Source organism: Chiloscyllium plagiosum, unplaced genomic scaffold, assembly GCF_037043375.1.
Source record: "Chiloscyllium plagiosum isolate Xiang-an unplaced genomic scaffold, Cpla_swu_hap1 HiC_scaffold_3, whole genome shotgun sequence".
In the NCBI taxonomy this organism is placed as follows: domain Eukaryota; kingdom Metazoa; phylum Chordata; class Chondrichthyes; order Orectolobiformes; family Hemiscylliidae; genus Chiloscyllium; species Chiloscyllium plagiosum.
In genome coordinates, this window is record NW_028270141.1 from 37,281,449 (window position 1) to 37,301,757 (window position 20,309).

General features: G+C 42.2%; 1 protein-coding gene across 1 annotated transcript in view; it reads left to right on the top strand.

Moving 5' to 3' along the window:
- Positions 1-20,309, top strand: part of hcrtr2 (hypocretin (orexin) receptor 2) — an 85,080-nt gene that overhangs the window by 39,527 nt on the left and 25,244 nt on the right. Inside the window, exons 2-3 of the mRNA XM_043687463.2 lie at positions 2,639-2,817; positions 15,193-15,436. Of these exons, the coding sequence (XP_043543398.1) occupies positions 2,639-2,817; positions 15,193-15,436 (423 nt within the window). The remainder of the gene's footprint in view (positions 1-2,638; positions 2,818-15,192; positions 15,437-20,309) is intronic.

Sequence of the window (20,309 nt, forward strand, 5' to 3'; positions counted from 1 at the left end):
TGCTGCAGCCGCGAAAATAGAGAGTGAGTGTGATGTGCGTGTGATCTATCAATCCTTATTCTATTTGATGTGACTGAGGACTTTTAAATCTCATCTCAGATGGTCTAATTAATGCATGTGATGGTGGCAATTCTACTAATATATGAATTATCTTGGGCATGGGAATTGTCAATTCAATTGATGGGTCTGCTCATAAATTCATGAATGGGAAAGGTGATGACGGTTCATTTTCTGTATGGGATAAAAGCGTTGAGACATTCTCAAACAGGAGACGAGAAAATAAGAAGCGGGAGAGTCATCCTTCAACTAGAAATGAGGTTTAATATTCTACTCATTTATCAAAGAGAGAATTAAAATGAATTGAAGATGATCAGGCTTACTGGCAGCCTCTCTTACAGGTTTGTTTTCTGTGTGTAAATTAAAGGAGCTTTACAATTCATTATGATTGAGATTTGCTGCATTGAATTATTTCTTAATCCCCCCATTGAAAGATTGGACAAAGGAATGACATGGTATTAATTCCAATATCATAAGATGTTGTTCTGAGTCATGCAACTGCATAAGCAAAAGTTGGATTGTTAAGTCATCTGGCTGTGTACAAGATCCCATGAATGCTTTTGGGAGTGACCAGCCCTGTTACATTGAGAGACTTTAAAAGGCAGACCCAACATTTGTAACACTGAATTGTGTGAACACATGAAGAGACAGAGGGCTCGGCACACCTCATCTCCTGAAAGTGTGAGTACCAGTGGATAACTTTGCAAAATGGTCAAGAGTTTATAAATAAAGTTACAAGAAATTTACACTAAAAGTAGGAAGTCACATTCAGAGAATTGTGTTCAGTTTTTTTATGCCTATAACAAAGGACAATAAACTGAATGGTAAAGATTCATCAAGATGCAGACGGGAAAGAGAAACTGCAGGGGAATGATCTCAGATACCTACTACAGCAGAGAAAGTTAGGACATTGAAAAGGAAATTGGAGTCTTTTGATAGTTGAGTGGAAATGATTATTTCACTGAGAGTCAGTTAGAGGATATATTTGATGAAATTACTTACAGTGTGGAAACAGACCCTTTGGCCCAACAAGTCCACCCCGACCCTTTGAAGAGCAACCCACCCAGACCTATTCCCTTACATTTACCCCTTCACCTAACACTACGGGCAATTTAGCATGGCCAGTTCACCTCACCTGCACATCTTTGGACTGTGGGAGGAAATCTGAGCACCTAGAGGAAACCCACGCAGACACGGGGAGAATGTGCAAACTCCGCACAGGCAGTTGCCTGAGGCGGGAATTGAACCCAGGTCTCTGGTGCTGTGAGGCAGCAGTGCTTGCCACTGTGCCACTGTGCTGCCTAATCGGAGCCTGCTAAAGGCAGTGGATAAGTATTTGGAGGAGAATATTTTTGCAGGAATTTGGGGTTAGAGCAAAAACATGAATTTAATTGGATTATTTTTGCAAAGAGCAGAGACTGACTTGATGTGCAGTTCAATCATTCTTCTTTAAAACAATGTGAATGTCCATCATCTTAAAAACCATATACTGAAGCCACTAGATAGAGGGTGAATTGCTGCTGAGGGGAGATCTAATTCCTTTATACAGCAAGTCATTAGAATGTGGAGTACATCATTACAAGGAGTGGTTAAAGCATGGAATATTGCAGCTTTTAAGCAAAAATTGGATTCAGTGAATAGACAGTCAAAATGAGTTGAAATGTACACTATTCCATCTCCACTGATTATCATTTAGTGGTTGAGGCTATTGCAGCCAGCTGCTAGATGCCACATCGATACATGGCACGGTGGCTCAGTGGTTAGCACTACTGCCTCACAGCGCTAGGGACCTGGGTTCAGTTCCCACCTCAGGTGACTGTCTGTGTGGAGTTTGCACATTCTTCCCGTGTCTGCGCAGGTTTTCTCCGGGTACTCCGGTTTCTTCCCATAGTCCAAAGATGTGCAGGTCAGGTGAATTGGCCATGCTAAATTATCCATAGTGTTAGGTGCATTAGTCAGGGGTAAATGTAGAGGAATGGGTTTGAGTGGGTTACTCTTCGGAGGATGAGTGTGGACTTGTTGGGCCGAAGGGCCTATATCCATACTGTAGGGAATCTAATCTAATCATATGCTAATTGGTTTCCTCGGATGGAATTCAGAGTTTAATAGAATTATGACGGCCCAGAGTGCTGCACTTTGGCAGTTCAGTGGGAAAGAAAGGTTAAGTCAAAAACTCTCCAAAGGGAGATGAGCAAGAGTGCCTTTGGGGTACAGAAGGAAGAATCGGTTCTGGACTCTCCCACCAACACAAACGACCAAGTTTTACGCCCATTCTGAACTAACCTTCACGCAGCCTGGGGGGGGGTCCTGGTTGTCTGCCTGGCCAAAACAAACTTCACGTATACAGCTGACAAATGGGATGCAAAACAAGTTCGCCCATTAAAATAAGCCTTTGCTTTCTCATCAGAGTAAGAGATAGTGTCTTTCACTTTCCCTCCTACCTGCCACCTACATTCTATCGGCCTGTTTCCCAGCCAAGCAGTTAAAACCTAACTAACAGAAAGGACTGAGGACTGTGCAAGCAGTGAAGGGACTGGCTTTTATCTCGACTCTTTCTAATCTTGTTTTTTTTCCATTTTAGTTTGCATTGCAGTTTGGAAGAATCATCACATGCGGACAGTCACAAACTATTTCATAGTTAATTTATCATTTGCCGATATCCTTGTAACAATTATCTGCCTTCCTGCCAGCCTACTTGTTGATATAACTGAGACATGGTTTTTTGGGCCGATTTTCTGCAAAATAATTCCTTACCTACAAGTAAGTACATTATCATTTCTGACACTTCAATGGCTAAAAATGCAAGTTCTAAATGGGGACTCATAATAAAAAAATAACTTGCAGTTATAGAGTGCCATATGCAAACATTTGATGCCTCAAAGCTGGTTTGAAATAAAACAAACAAATTTACACTATACAACCTTAAAAATTTGAAAGCAAAAATATGTTGTGAATCTTGCAAATGGAAGCAGAAAATGACTGGAAGAATTGAATGGAATTGAATTAGCTTTATTGTCACATACTAACAGTACCATTTTAGTTGCAAAAGTTACTAGGTATAGATTTTTGAATACAAATGCTTAGCAAAAACGTTAGGAAAATAAATAAATTAAAGAGTCCAGACCTTCAAAAGTTCAAAATCATAGGAATAAATTAGAAAAATAAAGAAATAAAAAGCTCATAATATCAGTCATTCCACAATAATATAAAAAAAATGTTACAAAAAGAAATTTAAGGAAATTATATTAATTGCTGATAGCTGAAGCATCATTGTTCTGTTTAATTAAAATAATTCAATACAAGCTAAGAAGTTATTTAATTTAAAGATGATTCAACCAAGGAGAGGGATTTACATTGAGGCTTCCTTTTCCTGTGAAGTACAGGAGAACCATAAATCGATTTATAAAAAAAGCACATTTCTAATTGGACTTCATGCAGTACATAGAACAAAGCTTACTGTCTAATAGTGGAAATAAATTATCCTGCTTGATTCACTCTCAAATTCCTTTGATCACACAGTTGGTAATGTGTTGCATTTGTCCATCTTGGACCTGATTCATAGAGACCAGACAGACTTATGCATCCAATTCTGATTTTGTTAATTGTTTGGTATCGGAGTTGGGAAGTCACGTTGAGGTTGTACAGGACATTGGTGAGGCCTCTTCGGAATACTGTGTCCAATTCTGGTTGCCCAGTTATAGGCAGGATATTATTCGGCTGGAGATGGTTCAGGAGAGATTTACCGGGATGTTGCTGGGTATGAAGGTTAGGTTATAAAGAAAGGCTGGATAGGCGGGGCTGTTTTACTGGAGTGTAGGAGGTTGAGAGGTCATAGAGTCATAGGGGTGAACAGTACGAAAACAGACCCTTCATTTCAATTCATCCATGCTGACCAGATATCCCAAATCAATCTAGTCCCACCTGCCAGCACCCAGCCCATATCCCTCCAAACCTTTCCTGTCCATTTTCCCATCCAGATGCCTTTTAAATGTTGCAATTGTACCAGCCTCCACCACTTCCTCTGGCAGCCTATTCCACATACGCACCATCCTCTGAATGGAAAAAGTTGCCCCTTAGATCTCTTTTATATCTTTCCACTCTCACCTTAAACCTACGCCCTCTAGTTCTGGACTCCCCCACCCCAGGGAAAAGCCCTTGTCTATTTATCCTAGCCATGCCCCTCATGATTTTATAAACCTCTACAAGGTCACCCCTCAGCCTCCAACGTTCCAGTGAAAACAGCCCTAGCCTATTCAACCTCTCCACAAAGCTCAAATCTTCCAATAAGGCAACATCCTTATTAATCTTTTCCGAACCCTTTCAAGTTTCACAACATGACATCCCAACTCCTGTTCTCAATACTCTGACCAATAAAGGAAAGCATACCAAACACCTTCTTCACTAATCTATCTACATGCGACTCTACCTTCAAGGAGCTATGAACCTGCACTCCAAGGTCTCTTTGTTCAGCAACACTCCCTAGGACCTTGCTATTAAGTGTATAAGTCCTGCTAAGATTTGCTTTCCCAAAATGCTCCACCTCGCATTTATCTAAATTAAACTCCATCTGCCACTCCTTCGCCGATTAGCTCATCTGATCAAGATCCCATTGTAATCCAAGGTAACCTTCTTCGCTGTCCATTATACCTTCAATTTTGGTGTCATCTGCAAACTTACTAACTATACCTGTTAAGCTCACATCCAAATTATTTATAGTAGTGGACCCAGCACTGATCCTTGTGGCAATCCACTGGTCACAGGCCTCCAGTCTGAAAAACACCCCTCCACCACCACCCTCTGTCTTCTACCATTGAGCCAGTTCTGTATCCAAATGGCTAGTTCTCCCAGTATTCCATGAGATCTAACCTTGCTAACCAGTGTCCCATGGGGAACCTTGTTGAATGCCTTACTGAGGTCCATATAGATCACGTCTACCACTCTGCCCTCATAAATCGTCTTTGTTATTTCTTCAAAAAACTCAATCAGATTTGTGAGACATAATTTCCCTTGCACAAAGCCATGTTGACTATCCCTAATCAAATACATGTACATCCTGTCCCTCAGGATTCCCTCCAACAACTTGTCCACCACTGATGTCAGGTTTACTGGTCTATAGTTCCTTACCACCTCTCTTAAATAGTGGCACCATGTTAGCCAACCTCCAGTCTTCCGGTACCTCACCTGTGACTATCGATGATACAAATATTTCAGCAAGAGGCCCAGCAATCACTTCCCTAGCTTCCCACAGAGTTCTAGGGTACACCTGATCAGGTCCTGGGGATTTATCCACTTTCATCCATTTCAAGACATTCAGCACCATTTCCTCCGCAATATGGACACCTTATAAAAGTTTTTACAATAATGAGTATAGATAGAATTAACGGTAATTGTCTTTTCCCTCGGATGGGTGATTTCAATACTAAGGGGCACATTTTTAAGGTGAAACGAGACAGACTTAAAAAGGAAATGAAAAGCAAATTTTCTACGCAGAGGGTGGTTCGCATGTAGAATGAACTTCCTGAGGATGTGGTGGATGTGGGTACAATTACATCGTTTAACAGACATTTGGATTGATACATGAATTGGAAAGGTTTGGAGGGATGCGGGTCAAGTGCAGTCAGGTAGGACTAGGTTAGTTTGGGATTATGTTTGGCATGGACTGTTTGGACCAAAAGGTCTGTTTCCGTGCTGTATGACTTTATAACTCAGCCAGTGCAGAAATTAGTATGCTACTTGTTGGATGCTGAGCTCAGTATCTCTGTTCAGGGAGGACAGGGAAAGATGAGCAAGCATTCCTATTCCTGGTCACAATCTCGTGACTGTACTAAAAGGTGGGAGTGTGTAGATACTAGTTGGAAATAGCATTGTTCCTCCTCTTCACTGTCCAGTCAAATAGCCTAATGACAACTTAGTGTCTTGACTCACAAAAACCCATTGCTACGACCAGAACCTGGGTGAGATTCTGTGATGTGACCAGACGGATATCTCCTGGACGAGTAGAGTTGAGCTGGCTCTCCTTCCCCAATCACCTGCCCCCTCAGTTGATCACAACAGGGTTAAAGAAGTATCCTTCAGTTGTGGCTGCCTTTTTGAAGGTCAAATGAATTTGTGTTTAAAAAGGAGTCAATTTATCCAAGCTTTCTTGAGTTCTTTAGTTATTAAGCCTGAAAAAAATATTATTGCAAAAACACAAACACATAGATTCAGATTAAGATTGTGTCCAAAAGTCAAAAACTATATGAAATGGTTTCCCTGGGTCACTTGTGAAAGTAGATAGTGGAACATTGTTGGTTGAACAGTTGATTTTTTGATTCTTGGATCTTGCAGGTTAGATCAAATCCTTTTATCGTGTTTCTTTGGTTAGCAGCCAGCACTCAGAGCAAAAGAATTTTTCTCTTTGCATTTCCTTTTGACTGGCTTGAAGTGTAGTTTGCTTTTAGCACTCAGTGCACAGGTAAAACTAGATAATTCTTTGACTTCATAGCATACAAGCATTTGAACTATGGCTAGTACACAGGGACCTCATTTCACCAGCCCATCTTCTTCAGCTAAAACACACACACACACACACTCTCTCTCTCTCTCTCACACACACATACACACACACATACACACACACACACATACACACACACACTCCCTCTCACACACACGCGCACACACACACACACTCTCTCTCTCACACACTCTCTCTGTCTCTCTCACACACACACACACATTAGGATGGCTTTTTTGTCTTGTATTTTCCTGCATGGGACAAAAATAAAATATGTTGCTAGAGATAGCTTTCTATTGAGAGGAGAAAGATAGTCAGACATCTCGTTGTCTCTTCCTGTTGCATCTCTTTCTGTCTTTCTCTCTGTTTGAAGTTTTGCGGATGCTTTACAAATAACACATTCAATGGGTCCCACACAGGCAGCACCAATTTATTTTCACAGTTTTTTTTTTGTCTGTAATAATTCTCTTTCCAAAATCATGGCTGCAATTAAATGTACTTTGGGATTTTGATTTTGATTCATTGTCATGACACAGTAGCCACTTGGTAAGGTAGGTGGAGCACCTAGTTCAGATAAACAGGATCCTCCATAAAAACCAGTGCCTTCTAAAGGAACAGAGCAAAGTTTCAATAGTAATTTAGTGTACTCTTCTCTTATATAACTGTGTCTCAGAGTAATATAAAACCACCAGAAGAAATAAAAATTTTGAATAAACTATACTTTGCTCAGTCATGCGAGGTACATCTGTAAGGCAGTGGGGGCAAGTCTTGGCCTTTTGGTAGCATCAATGCCTGAAGGTTCTATTACATTTTGAACGTTCACTCCTTTACTCCTTCGACTCCTGACTTTTACTCCAGTTAGTTTCAATTTCATGAACAACAGCTTGCATCCACATAACATAAATTGTGGTCAAACACCTTTAGGTAGCTTAACAGAAGCAATTATGGCTTCCATTTACCATGACTTTTAATTTTACACTTCAGAGTTATTGGTGTTATTTTAAAACCCTGCTGGTTAGCGAGTCATAGAATCCACTTAGTTTAATTTTTAATTAACAGGATGAAAATTAGGCTCATATAAGACAGATTAGGGTACATGACCACAAGCTTAATGAAAGAGTGAGCTTTGCAGAATGCCTTGAAGAGGAAAGAGGTGGCGTGTTTTAGGAAGGAAATTTCTGAACTTAGGACCCAGCCCAAGCTAGTAGGCACACCCACCAGTAGTGAAGCAGTTAACATTAAGGATGTTCAAGAGCCAGCTTTGGAGGAAAGTGGAGATATCGGAAGGTTCCAGGGCTTGAGGAGATTCCAGAGATAGAGGAAGGTGTGTCACTACAGAGAAATTTGAAAACAAGTGTGAGAATTTTAAATTTGAAGGTTTGTGGGGTTCTGAGCCAATGTAAATCGTTGAGCATAGGGATAGTGGCAAATAAGGTGAGCCTGCATCCTGTGGCCAAATGGATAAAAACAGGACTGTCATCTTGACACCATAATTAATTAAGGTATATACCTGAAACGTTGACTCTCCTGCTCTTGGGATGCTGCCTGGTGTGCTGTGCTTTTCCAGCGCCACACTTTTTGACTCCATAATTAATTATGTTATTAATCAAATACGTTCTGATGTTCAACCTATCATTTCAAACAATAACACAAGAAAGCTTTTCTCTCTTAACTATATTTTTTCTCCCTCAGATGTTGTCATCCAGATCTCATCTTCAGTCCAACTCATCTATGCTGGCCAGATATCCTAACCTAATCTAGTCCCATTTGCCAACACTTGGACCGTATCCCTCTAAACCCTTCCGATTCATATACACAACGAGATGTCTTTTAAATGCTGTAATTGTGCCAGCCTCCACCACTTCCTCTGGCAGCTCATTCCACACACGCAACACCCTCTGCATGAAAGAGTTGCCCCTTAGGTCCCTTTTATATCTTTTCCCTCTCATCTTAAACCTGTGCCTTCTAGTTCTGGACTTCCCCATCCCATGGAAAAGACCTTGTCTATTTATCCTATCCATGAGCCTCATGATTTTATAATCCTCTATGAGGTCACCCCTTAGCCTCCAATGCTCCAGGGAAAACAGCCCCAGCCTGTTCAGCCTCTCCCAGCAGCTCGAACCCACCAACCCTGGCAAAATCCCTGTAAATCTTTTCTGAATCCTTTCAAGTTTCACAATATCCTTCCGATAGAAAGGGGATCAGAATTGCATGCAATATTTCAAAGGTGGCCTGACAAATAACCTGTACAGTTGCAACATGACCTCCCAACTCCTGTACTCTACTCTGACTAATAAGGGGAAGCATACCAAACAGCTTCTTCACTATCCTATCTACTTACAACTCTACTTTCAAGGAACTATGAACCTGCATTCCAAGGTCACTTTGTTCAGCAACACTCCCCAGGGCTGTACCATTAAATGTATAAGTCTTGCTCTGATTTGCTTTCCAAAGCGTAGCACCTCACATTTATCTAAATTAAACTCCATCTGCTATTCCTCAGCCCATTGACCAATCTGAACAAGATCCTACTGTGCTCTGAAGTAACCTTCTTCGCTGTCAGCTACACCTCTAATTTTGGTGTCATCTGCAAACTTACTAACTATACTTCCTATGTTTACATCCAAATCATTGTTATATATGACGAAAAGTAGTCACCACTGATCCTTATGGCACACCACTGGTCACAGGCCTCCAGTCTGAAAAACAACCCTTCACCATCACCCTCTGTCTTCTATCTTTGAACCAGTTCTGTATCCAAATGGCTAGTTCTCCCTGTATTCCATGAGATGTAACCTTACTAACCAGTCTCCCATGAGGAACCTTGTTGAATGCCTTACTGAGGTCCATATAGATCGTGTTCACCACTTTGCCTTCATTAATCCTCTTTGCTACTTCTTCAAAAAACTCAATCAAGCTTGTGAGACAAGATTTCCCACGCACATAGCCATGTTGACTATCTCTAATCAATCCTTGCTTTTATAAATAAATGCACATCCTCCCCCTCTGGGCTCCCTCCAACAACTTCCCCACTACTAATGTCAGGCTCACCAGTCTATAGTTCCCTGGCTTTTCCTTATCATTGTTCCGAAATAGTGGCACCACGTTAGCCAATGTCCAGTTTTTCGGCACCTCACCTGTGACTATCGATAATATAAATATCTCAGCAAGGGGTCCAGCAATCACTTCTCTAGCTTCCGACAGAGTTCTAGGGTACACTTGATCAGGTCCTGGGGATTTATCCACTTTTATCCGTTTCAAGACATCCAGCACCACCTCCTCTGTAATATGGACATTTTTCAAGATGTCACCATCTATTTCCCCACATTCCATATCTTACGTGTCCTTCTCCACAGTAAACACTGATTTAAAATACTCATTTAGTATCTCCCCCATCTCCTGCAGCTCCACACAAAGGCTGCCTTGCTGATCTTTGAGGGGGCCTATTCTCTCTCTAGTTACCCTTTTGTCCTTACTGCATTTCTAAAAACTCTTTGGATTTTCCTTAACCCTATTTGCCAAAGCTAGCTCATGTCCCCTTTTTACCTTCCTAATTTCCTTCGTAAGTATACTTCTACTATCTTTATACTCTTCTAAGGATTCATTGATCTCTTCTGTCTATACCTGACATATGCTGTGGTTCTGTTCGCCGAGCTGGAAGTTTTTGTTGCAAACACTTCGTCTCCTGTCCAGGTGACATCCTCAGTGCTTGGGAGCCTCCTGTGAAGCGCTTCTGTGGTGTTTCCTCTGGCATTTATAGTGGCCTGTCCCTGCCGCTTCCGGTTGTTAGTTTCAGCTGTCCGCTGTATATTGGGTCCAGGCCGGTATATTGGGTCCAGGTCGATGTGTTTGTTGATGGAGTTTGTGGATGAGTGCCATACTACTAGGAATTCCTTGGCTGTTCTTTGTTTCGCTTGCCGTATAATGGTAGTGTTGTCCCAGTCAAATTCATGTTGCTTGTCGTCTGCGTGTGTGGCTACTAGGGATAGCTGGTCGTATCGTTTCGTGGCTAGTTGATGTTCGTGGATGCAGATCGTTAGCTGTCTTCCTGTTTGTCCTATATAGTGTTTTGTGCAGTCCTTGCATGGGATTTTGTACACTACATTAGTTTTGCTCAAGGACTGCACAAAACACTATATAGGACAAACTAGCCACGAAACGACACGATCAGCTATCCCTAGTAGCCACACATGCAGACGACAAGCAACATGAATTTGACTGGGACAAGAAGCGCTTCACAGGAGGCTCCCAAGCACTGAGGATGTCACCTAGACAGGGGACGAAATGTTTGCAACAAAAACTTCCAGCTCGGCGAACAGAACCACAGCAACGAGCACCCGAGCTACAAATCTTCTCACAAACTTTCAACACCTGACACATAGAGTCATAGAGATGTACAACACGGAAACAGACCCTTCGGTCCAACTCGTCAATGCCGACCATTATGCTTCCTTCTTTTTCTTCACCAAAGCCTCAATTTCTCTCAATATCTCACATTCCCTAAATCTACAAGACTTTTCTTTCAGGAATATACTGTCTCTGGACTCTTGCAATCTCACTTTTGAAGGCTTCCCATTTTCCAGCCGTCCCTTTGCCTGTGAACATCTGTCTCCACTCGGCTTTTGAACATTCACACTTAATACTATCAAAATTAGCCTTCAAAATGCAGGACCTGCAAGCAGTCAATGCAGGCAGTGAATCCATCTAATATTGTAAATTCCACTTTGGAAATAGAACCAGTCTGACTCAAGATTGGTCTGACTCACACCTTTAAAGCATTATCTGAGCTGAGATGTCACTTTTTGTTATAAAATCTTAAAGGATCTTGAGAAGGTGACTTAAAACAAGTTCTAGGATTTACATATTAAAGAATCAAAACCAACAAATCCATTCTAAAAGAAGAAAGACTGAACAATCTAAGTTTGTTCAATGTATCATTGTATCACTGCAATCTTTTGCTATAAATTCTGTGTCTTATGGTCCAGCTTCACAACCTCCTGATGAAGAAGCAGTGCTCCAAAAGCTCGTGCTTACAAATAAGCCTGTGGACTATAAACTAGTGTTGCTTAATTTTTAACTTTGTCCAACCCAGTCCAGCACTGGCTCCTCCAGATCATATCTTAAAACTAATAGAATTATAGTCACTGGCCCCAAAGTGCTCCCCCACTGACACCTCGGTCACCTACCCTGTCTTATTCCCCAAGAGTAGGTCAAGTTTTGCACCTTCTTTAGTAGGAGAAAGTGAGGACTGCAGATGCTGGAGATCAGAGCTGAAAATGTGTTGCTGGAAAAGGGCAGCTGGTCAGGCAGCATCCAGGGAACAGGAGAATCGACATTTCGGGCATGAGCCCTTCTTCAGGAACTAGTGCAGGGAAGAAGGGTTAACATTTTTGGATCAGTGGAATCTCTTCTGGGGTAGAATTGACCTGTACAAGAAGGATAGATTGCACCTGAATTGGAATGGGACTAGTAGGTGCATTCTCTAGTAGGTACCTTCTCTAGTAGGTGCATTCGCATACTGAATCAGAACATTTTCTTGTACACACTTAACAAGTTCCTCTCTATCTCTACTCTCTACACTATGGCAGTCCCAGTCTGTGTTTGGAAAGTTAAAATCCCTTACCATAACCACTTCTATTTTTCTTACAGATAACTGAAATCTCCTTACAAATTTGTTTCTCAATTTCCTGCGGACTATTAGGGGGTATATAATACAATCCCAATAAGGTGATCATACCTTTCTTATTTCTCAGTTCCACCCAAATAACTTCCCTGGATGTATTCCCAGGAATATCCTCCCTAAGTATCCCTTATCAAAAACACTACTCCCCCTCCTCTCTTGCCTCCCTTTCTATTCTTCCTGTAGCATTTGTATTCTGAAACATTAGCTGCCATTCCTGCCCATCCCTGAGCCATGTTTCTGTAATTGCTTTGATATTCCAGTTCCGTGTTCCTAACCATCCCCTGAGTCATCTGCCTTCCTGTTAGGCCTCTTGCATTGAAGTAAATGTAGTTTAATTTATCAGTCCTACCTTGTTCTCTGTTTTGTTCCTTCCTGCCCTAACTGTCTGACTGGCTTCTTTTCCCAACTGTACCAGTCTCGGATTGATCTCTTTCCTCACTAGTTCCCTGGGTCTCTCTCCCCCCCCCCCCACCACCACCACCACCACCTTACTAGTTTAAATCCTCCCAAACAGTTTTAGCAAATCTCCCTGCCAGTATATTAGTCCCCTTCCAATTCAGGTGCAATCTATCCTTCTTGTACAGGTCAATTCTACCCCAGAAGAGATTCCACTGATCCAAAAATGTTAACCCTTCTTCCCTGCACTAGTTCCTCAGCCACACATTCATCTGCTCTTGCCTCCTATTCCTACCCTCACTAGCTCATAGCTCCAGGATTAATCCAGATATTACTATCCTCGAGGACCTCCTTTTTAAATTCCTGCCAAACTTTCTATATTCTCCCTTCAGAATCTCATCCTTTTCCCTTCTTATGTTGTTGTTTCCAATGTGTACAATGACCTCCTGCTGGTTCCCTCTCCCCTTTGAGAACATTCTGCACCCTCTCTGAGATATCCTTGATCACGGCACCCAGGGAGGCAACACACCATTCTGATTTTTCACTGCTGGCCACAGAAATGTCTGTCTGTGTCTCTGACTAGAGAATGCCCTAACACAATTGATTGCTTGGAACCCAACATACCCCTTATTACAATAGAGCCAGTCTCGATATCAGGAATTTGGCTGTTCGTGCTACATTCTGCTGAGAGTCCATCACCTCCTACATTTTCCAAAACAGCATACTTATTTGAAATGGGGATAGCCACAGAAGACTCCTGCACTACCTGCCTACCCCTCCTACCTTTCTGGTTCTTGAATTTTTAAAGCCCATGTTAAAGTAATCACTTGTGAGATTGTGTTCAAAGTTGATGTGTAATTTTACTCCAGTGTTAAACAATCCCAATGGTAACAGAGATGAAAATTCCTCATGGCTTGTCCCACTCCACACATTCATTTTTATTCACTAAAATTGGTGATTGTACCAAAATTGTAGTGATCAAATAAGTAGGTAATTGTTTCACTGCACTTTATAATTATTCTAATCAATCTGTGCAGACGCATTATGATACAACTGCTGGAGGAGATTGGATGTGATCCTGGATCCTCTGGTCCAGAGGTAGGGACAATACCAATGCACCACTGTAGTTAAGTAGTGGTCTAACACTGGCAGATTGATGACTGGTTTCAGCTGAGAAGCCCCAGTTACAGTGCAAACTGAGGTTGTGCAATGCACAGGAAGGCAGCAATGAGCCAAACAGCCTCTCAAAACTCATTTGCCTATCACTATTGGAAATAAAGGAATTTTGTGTTTTTTCACAGACACCGGGCACCTCAATGTGCGTTCCGACCAATGAAATACTTTGAATTGTAGTCATTGATGTAGGATAGGTAAAGCAGCAATCAATTTGCAGACAGCAAGATGATATTGACCAAATGTACATTTTGGTACTGTTGACTGAATCAGAAATATTTGCCAGGGTATCAGCCTTCCTGTTGTTTGAAATGATGCCCTGGTATCTTGTTTGCCCCACTTGAAAGGGGATGAACTTCAGTTTTAATGTCTAATAAAAAAAGATGGCATTTCTGAGAGCAACATGGAGGGTCAGCCTTGATTTTGATGTCCAAGTCTTCGACTGGAATGTGAACTGTGGCTATGTGGTTTGAGAGGTACTGCTACTGAATCATGGCTAATGCCAAAGGGAATCTCTTCTGAATTGTACTAAATCCTTTTAGAATCTTATAGGTCTTGATTCATTCCACCTTCCAGTTTCTAGGTTCAGAAATGTAGTGAATACAGGCCTCAAAATTTAACACAAAAGCAAAAGACTCAGCACGTGAGGCAGCATCAGTGAAGACAGAAGCAGGGTCAATATTTCAGGTGGATGATCTTTCATTAGAATCAGAAATTCATAAATTAACATTTTGGGCCCAATATCATTCTGTCAAAACAGTGCTTTATATTATCCAAGGATAATATATCATTCTCAAGGGTCTATACTGAGAACTGCATGCAATGTCTGCGGTTTGACCAAGGGCTCTGTACAATAAAGTATCACTTGCTCTTATTTGTGTTCCACCTCTCATTTTCTTCAGATAACTTTCCATTTCTTTGCACACGTGCAAAAACTTTTAATGATGTGTGTACAAAGATAAACAAATCCATTTGCTCTCCCAAAGCTTCAAGTCTTTGCACATTAAGAAAATATGCTGATTCCTTGGATCTAATTGACTTTACACTTTCTCAACAAATGTCTAACACACATCCATCCAGGGAATATGCAATGACACTTCCCTTATCTCAAGATTAGTCATTTGTTTGATGCTTACAACCTGCTTAGGAAGTTCTGAAAGAGGTCCAGGCTCTGACTTCACCGAGTCCAAAACATTAGAATCACTTTTTAGCCCAGTCATGTCAGCAGGGATTGGTTGGAATACAAGAAGTTCATTTATACAAGGAAACAGATTTAAGGCAGAGGAACAGGAGAGGTCTTAATAAAATCACTTCAAATCAGTTTGTTCTTTTGTGTAGTTAACATTTGGTTCTAGAAATGAAATTTAATGTTTTCTTTTTCTTTCAGACTGTTGCAGTGTCTGTATCTGTACTGACATTGAGCTGCATAGCACTGGATCGCTGGTACGCAATATGTCATCCACTTTTGTTCAAAAGTACAGCCAGAAGAGCACGAAACAGTATAATTGCAATATGGATTGTCTCCTGTGCATTAATGATTCCCCAGGCAGTTGTAATGGAATGCAACGTCATGGTGCCAGAGTTAGCAAACAAAACACTTTTGTTCACCATCTGTGATGAGCACTGGGGAGGTAAAAGCAATTTTATATTGTTGTACACCTTACATTTATGTATAAAAAAAACTAAACCAAAAGAATGATTACAGGTAGATAGGATAGCGAAGAAGGTGTTTGGAATGCTTTCCCTTATTGGTCAGAGCATTGATCTCTCCACCCTGCAGGCACTCTGCCTCAATTCCTGATGAAGGGCTTTTGTCCGAAATGCCGATTTTCCAGCTCCTCGAATGCTGCCTGAACTGCTGTGCTTTTCCAGCACCACTCTATTCCAGAATCTGGTTTCCAGCATTGTTTTTACCTGGTCAGAGCATTGAGTATAGGAGTTGGGAGGTCATGTTGTGGATGTTCAGGACATTGGTCAGGTCACTTTTGGAATATTGCGTGCAATTCTAGTCTCCCTCCTATTGGAAGTATGTTGTGAAACTTGAAAGGGTTCAGAAAAGATTTGCAAGGATGTTGCCAGGATTGGAGGATTTGAGCTATGGGGAGAGGTTGACCAGGTTTGTTTTCCCTGGAGCATTTGAGGCTGAGGGGTGACTTTATAGAGCGTTATAAAATCAAAAGGGGCCTGGATAGGGTAAATAGATAAGGTCTTTTCCCTAGGGTATGGGAGTCCAGAGCTAGAGGGCATGGGTTTAGGGTGAGAGGTGAAAAATTTAGAATATAGAATATAGAACATAGAACAGTGTAGCACAGTACAGACCTTTTGATGTGCCAACATTTTACCCCACTCTATGATCAAACTAACCTACAAACCCTTCATTTTACTATCATCCATGTGCCTATCCAAGAGTCATTTAAATGTCCCTAATGTCTCTGACTGTACCACCACTGCTGGCAGTGCAGTCCACACACCCACCACTCTCTGCATAAAGAACCTACCTCTGACATCTTTTTCAACCTTCCTCCAATCACCTTGTGATAGCCATTTCTGCCCTGGGAAAAGGTCTCTGACTATCCACTCTATCTATGCCTCTCATCAGCTTGTACACCTCAATCAAGTAACCTCTCATCCATCTTCACTGCAATGAGAAAGCCTAGTCCCTCAACCTTTCCTCATAGGACATGCCCTCCAGTTCAAGCAGCGTCCTGGTAAATCTCCTCTGCACTCTCTCTAAAGCTTCCACATCTTTCCTATAATGAGGCGAGCAGAACTGAGCACAATATCCCAAGTGTGATCTACCCAGTCTCAATAGAGCTGCAGCATAACCTCACAGCTCTTAAACTCAATCCCTCTGCTAAGGAAAGCCAACATACCATACACCTTCTTAACAACCCAATCAACTTGGGGGACAACTTTAAGAGATCTATGTTCCTCCACACTACCAAGAATCCTGCCTTTAATCCTGTAAACTGTATTCAAATTTGACCTTCCAAAATGAATCACTTCACACTTTTCCAGGTTGAACTCCATCTGCCATTATTCAGCCCAGTTCTGCATCCTGCAAATGTCCCATGGCAACCTACAATAGCCCTCCACACTATCAACCACTCCACCAACTTTTGTATTATTGGCAAACTTACTAACCCACCCTTTCACTTCCTCATCCAAGTCATTTACAAAAATCACAAAGAGTAGAGGTCCCAGACTCGATCCCTGTGGAACACCACTGGTCACTGAGCTCCAGGCTGAATTCTTTCTATCTGCCACCACCCTCTATCTTGTATGGGCCAGTCAATTCTGTATCCAGACAGCCAGATTTCCCTGTATCCCCTGCCTCCTTATTTTCTGAGTGAGCCTACCATTGGAAACCTTATCAAACATCTTGCTAAAATCCATGTATGTCCTTCCATTGCTCTACCTTCATCAATGTGTTTTGTCACATCCTCAAAGAATTCAGTAAGGTTTGTGAGGCATGACCTGCCCCTCACAAAGCCAAGCTGACTATCTTTAATCAAACTATGGTTTTCCAAGTAATCATAAATCCTGTCTCTCAGTATCTTCTCCAATAATTTGCCCACCAGAGATGTAAGACTGGCTGGTCTGTAATTCCTAGGATTATCGCTATTCCCTTTCTTGAACAAGGGGATAACATTTGCCACACTCCAATCGTCTGGCACTACTACGGTGGACAGTGTGGACGCAAAGATCATTGCCATAGGTGCAGCAATCTCTTCCCTCACTTCCTGTAGTAACCTTTGGTATATCCTGTCTGGCCCAGGAGATTTATCTATCCTAATGTTTTTCAAAATTTTCAGCACATCCTCCTTCCTAACATCAACATGTTTGATCATATCAGCCTGTTTCATGTTGTCCTCACAAATGACAAGGTCTCTCTCAGTAGTGAATACTGAAGCAAAGTATTCATTAAGGACCTCCCCTACCTCATCCGATTCCAGGAACACGTTTTCTCCACTTTCCCTGATTGGCCCTACCCTCACTCCAGCCAACATCTTGTTCCTCACATAAATGTAGAATGCCTTAGCGTTTTCCTTAATCCTACTCGTTAAAGCTTTTCATCCCCCCTTCTAGCCCTCCTAAGTCCATTCTTCAGTTCCTTCCTGGCTACCTTGTGACCCTCTAGAGCCCTGTCTGATCCTTGCTTCCTCAACCTTAAGTAAGGGATGTTCCACATCCCTTGTCGCCCAGGGTTCCTTCACCCTACCATCCCTTCCTTGCCTCAGTGGGACAAACCTATCCAACACTGTCAGCAAGTGCTCCCGAAACAACTTCCACATTTCTGTCATATATTTTGCTGAGAATATATGTTCCCAATTTAGTCACCTCAGTTCCTGCCTAATAGCATTGTAATTCGCCCTCCACCTATTAAACACTTTACCATACCGTCTGCTCCTACCTGTAGTAGAGGTCAGGGAGTTGTGATTACTATCACCGAAATGCTCTCCCACTGAGAGTTCTGACACCTGGCCTGGTCTGTTGCCAAGCACCAAATTCAATATGACCTCCCCTCTAGTCGACCTATCTGCATATTGAATCAGGAATCCTTCCTGTACACACTTGACAAAAACTGCTCCATCCAAACTATTTGAACTAAGGATGTTCTAATCAATATTGGGGAAGTTGAAGTCACCAATGACAACAATCCTGTTACTTTTGCACATTTCCAAAATCTGCTTCCCAATCTGCTCCTCTGTGTCTGTGTTGCTATTGTGGAGTCTGAAGAAACTTCTCAATAAAGTGACTGCTCCTTTCCTGTTTCTGACTTCCACCCATATTGATTCTATAGACAAATCCTCCTTGATGAGTTTCCTTTCTGTTGCTGTGATACTATCCCTGATTAACAATGCCACCCCCTCCATTTCTTTTACCTCCCTTCCTGTTCCTTTTTAAATATCTAAACCTTGCAACATCCAATAACCATTCCTGCCCCTGTGATATTCAAGTCTCCGTAATGGCCACAACATCATAATTCCAAGTACTCATCCATGCTCTAAGTTAATTACCCTTATTCCCGATACTTCTTGCTTTAAAATAGACACACTTCAACCCATCACACTGACTACAACTTTGCCCAACCAACTGTCTATCCTTCCTCACAGGCTCTTTGCATGTATCTGGCTGTTCATTAGCTACTCCATCCTCAGATCTGTAGCTCCAGTTCCCACTACATTGCCTAACTAATTTAAACCATCCCAAAGAGCTCGAGCAAACCTTCCACCCAGGATATTGATGCCCCTCCAGTTCTGGTGCTTGTAGAGGTCCCACCTTCTCCAGAAGGTATCCCAATGATCCACATATCTGAAGCCTTCCCCCCTCCCCTTCGTCTAGCCATTGAATCTCTTATCACTTTTCCTCTTCTATTCTCTCCCCTTCTTTTCTGAGCCACAGAGCCTGGCTCAGTGCCAGAGACCTGGTCGCTGAAGCTTTCTCTTTGTAGGTTCCCTGCCCCAACCCCCAACAGTATCCAAAATGGTATACTAATTGTTCAGGGGGATAGCCACAGGAGGTCCCGGCACTGTCTGCCTATTCCCTTTCTCTCTCCTGACAGCTACCCAGCTACGTTTAGTCTGTAACTTAGGTGTGATGGCTTCCCGATAACTCCTGTCTATCAAACCCCCCACCCATCCTCCCGAATGATGCAAAGTTCATCCAGCTCCAGTTCCTGTTCTCTATCATGGTTTGTGAGGAGCTGGAGTTGGGTGCACTTCTCGCAGGTAAAATCAGCAGGGACACTGGTGGTGACCCTTACCTCCCACATTCTGCAACAGGACCATGCAACTGCCCTAGCTTCCATCCCCTCTGCTGTAAATTGCCAAGAGAGATTGAATAAATAAAAATAAGCCTTATCTTACCAGCCCTCCATACAGGGTATTTTCTTTCAAGGAAGATGATAGTTGGGAGACACTACATGTTCAGCCACTGCCAGAGTATATCAGTTCATGTACCCAGAAGTCTCCATGTCCCCTTCCGCTCTTGTTGAGCCTGTGCTCCTCCTATTCATGAGATAAGTATTTAACAGGAGAATTTCCCTTCTCAGCAGCCCCCTAGTCCACGCTGTCACCACTCCCGCTGTGGCAATGGGGCCTAAAAGGGACCTAGGGGGCAATGTTTTCACACACAGTGTGGTCTGGAATGAACTGCCAGAGGAAGTGGTGGACGCTGGTACAATTACAGCATTTAAAAGGGATCTGGATGGGTATATGAATAGGAAGGGTTTAGAGGGGTATGGGCTAAATGCTGGCAAATGGGACTAGATTAGGTTAGGATATTTGACAGCACGGACGAGTTGGACCGAAGGGTCTGTTTCCATGCCATGTATCTCTATGACTCTAATCCAGACTGCTTGCAGTTTAGTAAGCACTGATAGTCATGCTGATAGAAGCTGAGCAGGCTGAGCCAATATTTTCTGGAGTTTAGAAGAATAAGAGGTGATCTCACTGAAATGTACAAGGTTTTCACAGGACTCGGCAAGTTAGATGCACAAGG